Genomic DNA, 9,432 nt, shown 5'->3' on the forward strand with positions numbered 1-9,432 from the left:
CAGCTTCCCAGTGATCAGGACAAATATCAGGAGAGGCCTGTCAATCAGGACAAAGGTCAAAGGTCAGGACAAAGGTTGATTGACAGGTATCAGGTGTTGCACTGAAAGCAAAAGTTTAGAAAACAGGCTACGTGGTCAGTCACCTTGTTTGGGAAGACCTGTTTGCCACTTTGACGCAGATGTGGCACTCTGCTTAGATGCCGAATGCATTGCATAGTTACGTATCTGTACTTTCACAGTGACAATACAGTTTATCTACAGGTGTGGTAAGTCACCTTGTCTGGGAAGACCTGGTCAACCTCCTGCTGCAGTTTCTCCAGGGTCTCGGGGTTGGTGGCTAGGTTGTAGAAGAGGAAGGACAGGGTGCTGCTGGTGGTCTCATAGCCGGCGAAGATGAAGATCAACGACTGAGACAGAATCTCGTGGTCACTCAGCCCTGTGAGGAAGAGGATGCAGAGACATTAAAAACAAGAGAATAACAAGAGAATAATAATCTGTATTGTCCAAAAGACACAAATGGACAAAATAAATACACAATAAATACTGTAATAAATATCAAACAATATAGACAGCAGGAATACATATGTGGTTCCCATATGAGTGGCTTATTTTGAGTTCAATGTTAAAGCAATGTTAAAGACCAATCAGTCAGTGGACTGCACTGACAAGCACAGAAACCCCTGCCCTTTCTGCATTAGATACCACTGGTCCTCATCACTGAGAAAATTGTGAATGATAATAATAATAAAAAAAATGTGGTAGCTCATTACCAAACATATATACCTTACTTAGATAATATCTTTTGTACTGAATATACAGATTTATGATTTATCTTTTCTTTAGAAATATAGCTCCTTGTGTCATCTGTTGGTGTTACACATACAACTATCCTTTACAAAAAGCACTACAAGTAGTGGTGTTTCTATAAAAAAATGTTGGTTGTACTTAGGTACTTAGCCCCAAGTTACTCAGGGGACAATGTAATTGACATGTAAGTTGCTAAGTTGAGATGAAAGTGTGTGGTAAATGTAAATGGATGGATGACCCCTGACCTTTATTTGGCGTTTCCTCTCGCTGATTGCCCTCAGTCTCCGACCCCTGGGAATCCATCATCAGCTGGAGGAAGTCCACTCGACTCTGCAGAAGTGACCACACACAGAAATGACACATCAATCATGGAGACCACCACTACCCATACCTGTTGAATGCCACCACCCATACCTGTTGAGTGCCACTACTAAACCACCACCCATATGTGATCAGGTCAGGATCACGACTAATTGCAATCACCTGGGCGTGCGGGCTGGGGGTCATGGGTACGTAACTTCCTTCCCGACAAACACAAAAGAAGCTCTCCCAAATTGTTTGGTACGCAAGTTGCTTGTCGCTGGTCGGTACAAACCGCGCACTTCATGCTGGGTTTTGGTTGCGAACAACTCCCTCGCTGTGGTCTGGACTGTCATCTCCTCCCTATTCCTGTTTCCCTGTGACTACTCCCTCCTCTGCTCCTGTTGCCCTGGGCTAGCTCGCATTGTGGAAAAGGCCGAGATCACAGCTGGCTGTCTATTACAGTTTGACCACTGTTTTCCCCCATTAGAGTTTCTTTTGGTATTAGTCAGTGTTAACCTAACAGCACATCAAAGTTGGTTGTACAGTATGCTTGTTTGTGTTGGTTTATTTTCTTTGTGTGGTATGCTTGTCTGAGTGTGATACACTGGTGCATTTACACTGTTTGCCAGGGTCTGTTACACGACCAGGTGTAGTGCTGTGCCATCCCTGAGCTCATATTAGCAGCTAGTTAGCGATTTCAGACTGTTACTCCGAGGCTATTGAGACTTATTCTTCCCCCCGGCAGTATTAGTTTTTAATGGGTTCTTGTAACCCCTGACTTAGCTTATCCACACGGGAGACTGTTACTCCTGGGGCATAGGGGTCTATCTATGCCCCAGGTGGTATTAGTTCATATTGAGTTCTTTGTGACTCCCAACCTAGTTTCTCCACACAGTAGACTGTTACTCTTGGGCCATAGGGGTCTAGGTCCCAGGTAGTATTAGTTCATTATAGCTTCTGCTATTCATTGTAGCTGTATCGGTAGCACTCCACTGGCGCTGAATAGCGTGGTTGTCTCGTTTTTGTTTTGTCTTGTATTGTTTCCTTTATTGAATGCCCCTCCTTCCCCCTGTTTGCTAGTATGGCCTGCTAGGTCTATTAGGTCACACAGTTAAGGTACTCTAGGACTGCCGCCTTCCCCTAGTTTGCGGTGAGGGCACATTCTAGTGGTTGAGCGTGTACTGAACACCTATTTATACTCGTGTGGGTTGTATTTAGAAAGCTTGAGTGTTACACTTGTGTTTGTGTGTGTGTATGGCCATAGATCACTTTTGGGGCTGGGCAGCCGTCCGAGGGTTACTGTACCTGTGTTAATTCAGGCCGTGTAGCAGCCACCAATCCACTGGGCATTTCATTTATGATTATGTGTATTATATTTTGTTTTCTTTGATTATTTCGTATTGTGTATTCTGATTTTGTTTTTTTTATCGGATTTACCTACTGTACACCCCTGCCATCCATTTTAAACGAAGAAAAGAAATAATAAATATAACATTGTTTATACTACTGCCTCTGTCCTCATCCATTTAGTTGGATAAACCTGAGGGCCCTGTCACACATACCTGTTGAGTGCCACTACTAAACCACCACCCATACCTGTTGAGTGCCACTACTAAACCACCACCCATACCTTTTGAGAGCTGGTCTCCCTCTCGGCTTTGATCTTCCTCAGCGAGGTGTAGAAGAAGTCCATGACACCAGCAGGCCTCAAAGAGAAGTTCATCTTCTCCAGGAGGGGAATGGTAAAAGGGAAGAACACTGCACATGGAGATGGTGTAAGAATTAGATCAGATGGTGTAAGAATTAGATGGTGTAAAGGAGCTGGTTGGAGCAAGCGAGACCTGTTCAAAAACACACTCACATGAAAATATATTGTGAGGCATTACACTATACTGTAGACAGAAAACTACTAGCATGTTTACTGTGTACTGAAGAAAAGTCTTATGAGAGATACTGTAATATAAACACAAATCTATGTGCAGTATGAAACAATGCACATAATTGTTTGTAAATGGACCCTGGGTACTTGAAAGATGCGTAACACTTTACTTGAAGGGTGAGTTCATAACACATTCATAACAGCTGTCATAAACTGCACATAAAGCATTCATGAAAGTTTCATGAGACATGACTCAACATTCATACCAAACCATCAAATCAAATCAAAAGGCATTAAATAAATCTAATGAACTGTTAATACACATAGATGATTGTAAGTACACCTACAGAGAATATGCATCTGAGTAAACCATTGCTCAGATCATACTGTACTGTGTGGGGAAATATCTTACTTATTAAGAGAAGAAAGGGGTTGAAAATGTTGAACTTGAACAATTCCTTGATGTTGGTGACAAAGGGGTCATTGGGGTTGTTAAGTGAATCGATGTCCACACTAAAAGCTGTACTGGTCACCACGTCCATGCTGTATGCTCCAACAAACCTGAGATGGACACAGAGAGAGAAAGAGAGGAGAGAAAGAGAGAGGACAGAGAGAGAGAGTGTGTGTGTGAGAGAGAGGAGAGAGAGAGTGTGTGTGTGTGTGTGAGAGAGAGAGAGAGGAGAGAGTGTGTGTGAGAGAGAGGAGAGAGTGTGTGAGAGAGAGAGAGCGAAAGAGAGAGGAGAGAGTGTGTGTGTGTGAGAGAGAAAGAGAGGAGAGTGTGTGAGAGAGAGAGAGAGGAGAGAGAGTGTGTGTGTATAGAGGGGGATGTGGTGAGCTTAATACCCTTATCAAAGTGTGGCTGAATATTCTGTATAATATTTCTGCATACTACTCTTGGTTCTTTTAGCCATTCACTAAAGAGAAGAAAAAAAAAGAATGTTTTTGTAACATTTTAAATGATCCACCATGCCCCCTGTCTCGCGTACTCAGTCCTCTCTAAATGAAGCCCCAGTTGTATTTCTCCTCTGTGTCCACTCTACTCACTCTTTGAGATCCACTGGTTTGCCCTGGACAGCCTCTCGCCTCAGGTTCCTGACCAGCGTCTTTGAGTGCGTCTTCATGATGCCAAACATCTGAGTCCAAAATGGGCAGAGTGTGACCATCAATGTTGTTGTTGTGTTAGCACACATACATACTGTAACATAACATAGAACATCCTATTTTTTGGATGCTTCTTCAAGGTCAAAACACTATCTGATGACTGACTGACTTACTGGTCTGTAGACTAGTGCAGGACAGTCTTAACTGGTCTGGCCTTGGGTCCCTCGATTTCCCGTGGTCATTATTCATGACCCAATTTTTAGCATTTAAGCCAACTGTTATACAGTGAGCCACACAAGCACAGGAATGCCATATGCCACAGGACCGAAGAATATATTTACAAAGTCTCCTAGTGCTTTTGTTTTTTAATGACACCTTTATGAAAAGCAATTTCTGAACTCAATTCCTAGAACTTCCAGGGTCAGCAACTTTAGTAACATCAAAGATCTTTAATATACAAAGATAAAGCAGCACAGGCTTCTACAATGGAATGGAATTGTACACAGTTCCTGCCTCCTAAAAAGGCGTGGTCAGAATGCGCTGACGCTACCTCGTTGATGAATACGTCAAAGATTTTTCATTTTCGCGCCTCTCTCTTGCTGCTGTGATCAACTGGAGCTGGCCTGGGTGACTGAATTTGGTACATCGTCGTGGCAAGATGCGGTCTGATATCTAGGTAAGTGGGAGTTTGAAATGTGGCAAGGTATTTGTGATTAGTCTGTGTCTGTGTAACGAGTTATCTATGTAATAAAATGTCTGCGGAGTTTAGGTAATAACATTATTATTATCTCGTGTCGCCGTCATGAATTTTAGCTCATTGAGGAGTAAGGTTAGTTGACGTTAGCTAACCATCGATACCGATAGCAGAGCTAGCTGAGGCACTAGCTACCAGACTGATTTGGTAGTTAGGCTACAAAGATAATTTACGAACCTGATATTTGCTCTACCTAAATCGGCATCTTGTGGATCAGATCTACTGGAAGCAGCATTTGTTTAGCAGTTTAGAAATGTGTTTAGCTGCTAGTAAAAAGCATAGTGAAACATTTAGTTTTTCGCCATACTCTCTGTCTGTCCTCGATGACGCCACGATTTTCTATACTGATCTATGCCCCGATCCTGCATATTATTAGTATTAGTTTATATAATAACTATTGTATTAGTATGTCTCTGATGGCAAATGTGTAGTCAGTGTTGAATACATCAGTTCTGAGTAGTTCTGATTGTGTTGAATACATCAGTTCTGAGTAGTTTTTCTCGGATGGTCTTGCAGAGACCCTTATTAAGTTTCACCTCCAATTTGGTCATGGTGTCCCTCAAAATAGCCGAGGGCTCAATTAAGTTTGCAGTGTCCTAATATTATTATTATTATTATTTTAACCCTTAAAGGAGTACCGTCACAACGGTGTGACGGGAATGTTGGGAAATTAACATTCTAAAGAATATCTGGGTTCATTGAATTCAACATAGAATTTTAGAACCTTCAATTGATGCGGAACTTAGAATGTTCAAAAACCTACACCTTTAAGGGTTTTAAATGTAGATGAGCTTCTAGTACAACTGTAATTGTGTTCCACCAGACAGTTGTAGACCAACAGCGCCAACAGCCTCACTAGCCACCCAAAGATATATGTAAGGATGTACAGTAGGGGGGAGGAGGGGGGCACTGTAACGTGGTCAGCTAATGGAAATGCAGATACTTATGTTTAGATTGTTAATACATAACGTTTTTGAACAGTTTACTTAATGAGCTTTTAACAAAAGTAGGCTGATATATATTTTACGTTTTGGCCCTTCGGTTGAGTTCAAAATAAAGTGGACACGTCGAAATAACAAATACTTAAAATAAATAAATATATAGATTAGTCTACTAATGAAAGATTAGTCATTAGAAAATTAGTTGTTAGTAGCAGCACTAAAATGACCGTCATGTTTGCTAATTCTCTCCCCAGTTGCTGGACGAGCAGAAGAACGCTATGGATGGTGAGGATGAACCCGCGATGACAGGGAGGAATGAACTTGAGCCTGTGTTATTCAGAGTATAAGTCAATGCTATGTTACAGTACATAGACTGTTCTGTAACTGTCAGCTCTTGTGGCCTTTTAAATGTATAGGGCAATTCCACGCAAAACTGTAACATCCATAACGGCAACACAATGCCATGGTATTTAGTTGCCATTATGGATGTGACAGTTTTGCGTGGAATTGCCCTATACAAGTTACAGACTTTCAAAGTTAAACATATCAAATATAATTTCATATAGGCTACTCACAATCAGACCTGAAGACTTCATGAAACGCAACCAAAATAAAGTTGAAACTAATTCTACAAAAGGCACTCCAAGGAAAAGCCTTTTTGGCTGCATTGGCCAACATGTTTCGACCAACAGCCTGTCACTATGAAACTCTGTAACTAGATTTAAACTTCCCTCTGTATGGAAAAAAATATCTATTATTCAATATTAGTTAACACACTGAGAATGATTTCTGCACTATATGTATTGTTCTCTAGCAACCTGAAGGTCCAAGACTCAATCCACTGAAGGCTCTCTCTCGTAAGATGGTGGATCTGATGTCTGCTTTGTGGTCCTATAGGACGACGCCATGGATTGGGGTCAGAGATGCGCCTGAGAAGTAAGTGTTTGTGTTTGTAAATCAAGTGCTGTTATCACAATTTGACTGATGTTAAAACTACAGTAGCGGATTTGAATGTACATTTATACCGTGAATTTAAGACATCAAAAAGCCTGTTCATGGCCTCAAAGAAGTCAGTCGTAGTATTTGCAACCGTCTCTGGTAACATAGTTGCTACCATTTGCATTTGTGGCCCTACAGAACCTCCAAAACAAAACAACAAAATGAAAAGACACAAAAAAACAGTAGTCGTCCAGAATCAAGCGCTCGCTCTCTCACCTCTTTCAGGCGTCCGCTGGTGAAAGACGGAGACAGAACACTCCGGATACGGCGCCAGTCATCGTCCTCGACAACAGACACGGCGTCGTTAAGCGGTCCGTTTATGCGTAGATTCTGAAGTGAAAGATGTCTTATTTTTTATTAATGTTGTTGTTGTACAACAATGTGTGCAAATACCCTGTGTGAGACTGCACACAAGTCATGTGATATGTGTAAGACCCTCTGTGACAGCAATAGAGATAGCAAGCATTCAACAGTTAAATATATTAGAATGATTTTGTTATCTGCCAAGATAAAAACAAACATTACTTTGTTTATTTTTTCCAACAATTCTAACCGTACGCACAGTTAAATCACAATTTTAAGTTTTAAATTCCAAAAACTCTTTCATTTCACAGTACAGTGGTGCTGATTGATGAGGCGGATGTGTAGTAGACCTACCCTTCTGTTGGTGAAGAGCGAATAGCATTCTTTCACCATGACTGTTTTGATGATGGTCTTATCCAACACAGACAGAATAGGCTGTCTCCCATCAAAGATACTAGGATAGGAGAATACAGACACTTTATAATAAAGCAGTCATGAAGACTTCTGTTGGGTATTTTATTTGATTGCCTCCGTCTTATAATTCCAAAGTTGGAGTTTGTGTATAGGCCATTTACCCCCATAGTTTTCCATACTTCTTGAAACACTTGGTGTCAAACTGAGTGAACCCCTACAGCATAACAGAAATAGCGGGTTAGGATTTGGACAGTTAGATTCAACCAGTCAGCATCATTCTTGGCCGCCACCATCTTTGAAAATGGCGTCCAACATGTTCTTACTTCCGTACACATTTTCACCAAGAAGCCAATGTGGTGCCATGTTATTCTACACAAAAGTATGTTGTCTTTGAGGATTGGCAGTTTTCAAACTGGGAGGATCAGCCAATCCACATGGACAACATCATCTGTGCTTTGGTCAAAGTAGCTTGCCTAGCACGGGCCATGGGCTTCTAAAGTTTGCCTTTGCCATCATAGCTGCCATCTTTGCCATTGTAGACTTCCTGGCTGATGTCAGAATAGGCTACATTAGGCATTAAAGACGGTATCTTTGGGGCTTTACAGATGCCAGCTTTGGGGCTTTTTTGTAAGCTATCTTCAGAGGTCCATAGAAAATAATGGGGACGATACTTTGTCTCTCTTTCATATTCCATAAATACCTCCATGAAATACACCATCAAAATGCACATAACAACAATAAAACAATACTGTTGTGTAGAAAAACAGACACAGACAGACAGACAGGCAGACAGACAGGCAAAGACTAACCTTTCTATATTCCAGAAGGGTCCCAAGAAAAGGTAACGGTGTAGGGCCGGGGATTCCTAGGTTTTTAAATAACCTGTAAGGCCAGACCCCATACCTAGTGAAGGGAATGCAAATATTGTTTTTATACATATTAATTATGTGACATGATGTGTTGTAAGCACATTTAGGAAGCACTCCCAAATCGTCCATTCTCTTTATCTTCTGAGCTGCAGTCAGTCAAACCCACCTGCCAGGAGTGGGGTGTAATAAATTCAGTTTCAGTTTTAAATTAATTAGAAATAGTTATAGATCTGCTATAAATTTAAAAATAGGTTTTTCACAGAACACACAATATCAGAATAATACCACTACCATCAAACACATATTGTAGCAAAGTTTCAAATGATCTTACGCTGTCAGCAGGCCCAAAAATAGAAAGAGGAGAGTCCATGTTTCGGTGGGGAAAAAAGACAAGTATCCCATCCCTGCAGAGTGCTGCTTTCTCTCTTCTCTCTCAGGATGTCGCCTGTCAGACCAACTCGGTTCATGTGTAGACCTTCCCCTCTGCTGCTAATATAGGCCCCACAGAGGCTGATGTGAGACGTCAGCCAGGAATATGAGCTAAGCTAATACGAGAAAGTCCCTGTGATTACGCAAGGACTTTCATAGCAACGTACATGCGTGGTTTCGTTGCTACATATCTCACTTCAACGTTTTTCGTGTCTCCTCACTCACGTCGATATGGAATAGCCAACTAGTCAAACTTTCAATAGACCATTAGACCACATGTTATAACAATGTTTCATTAAGGCTTGAGATAAGTTATATTGATTGAAATAGGTTGAAATGGGCTTCTTTTTTGCACAATGTGTTTGGTTGCCTCACAGGTTTGAAATCCTTAGAACAACTACTGAGTCACAACAAACAGGTCAGGGTAAGTCCACGAGTGAAGTCATTATTAGAGGCAAATGGTCATTCATGTGACCACTAGTAGGTTACAGTTGAATGATTTCAACATCGTCCATGCTCGCTCTATGATCTATGTGGTAAGAAATAAAAAAAACTGTGCTACCTAGATCAAGTTGCTGTAGCCAACAGCTAGAGCTGCCAGGCAGCTACAGTGCTACACTCTCCATGGGGGCA

The 9,432-nt window shown here is 41.4% G+C and overlaps 1 protein-coding gene and 1 long non-coding RNA gene across 2 annotated transcripts in view; one reads left to right on the forward strand and one right to left on the reverse strand.

The window, feature by feature from the left end:
• The window catches only part of LOC121718597 (cytochrome P450 3A27-like), a 12,212-nt gene extending 3,321 nt beyond the window's left edge, over positions 1–8,891 (reverse strand). The window contains exons 1-10 of the mRNA XM_042103660.1: positions 8,702–8,891; positions 8,311–8,404; positions 7,663–7,715; positions 7,442–7,541; positions 7,001–7,114; positions 4,034–4,122; positions 3,402–3,550; positions 2,741–2,868; positions 1,053–1,137; positions 276–436 (exon numbers count right to left, since the gene is read on the reverse strand). Of these exons, the coding sequence (XP_041959594.1) occupies positions 276–436; positions 1,053–1,137; positions 2,741–2,868; positions 3,402–3,550; positions 4,034–4,122; positions 7,001–7,114; positions 7,442–7,541; positions 7,663–7,715; positions 8,311–8,404; positions 8,702–8,772 (1,044 nt within the window). The 5' untranslated portion in view covers positions 8,773–8,891. The remainder of the gene's footprint in view (positions 1–275; positions 437–1,052; positions 1,138–2,740; positions 2,869–3,401; positions 3,551–4,033; positions 4,123–7,000; positions 7,115–7,441; positions 7,542–7,662; positions 7,716–8,310; positions 8,405–8,701) is intronic.
• On the forward strand, positions 4,531–7,606 carry LOC121718687. Its single transcript, XR_006033982.1, has 4 exons — positions 4,531–4,766; positions 6,040–6,070; positions 6,600–6,721; positions 7,010–7,606. It is a non-coding gene; the product is annotated as an uncharacterized LOC121718687 (long non-coding RNA).
• Positions 8,892–9,432: the final 541 nt, after the last annotated feature.

The sequence above is a fragment of the Alosa sapidissima genome, chromosome 9 (assembly GCF_018492685.1).
Source record: "Alosa sapidissima isolate fAloSap1 chromosome 9, fAloSap1.pri, whole genome shotgun sequence".
Classification (NCBI taxonomy): Eukaryota; Metazoa; Chordata; class Actinopteri; order Clupeiformes; family Clupeidae; genus Alosa; species Alosa sapidissima.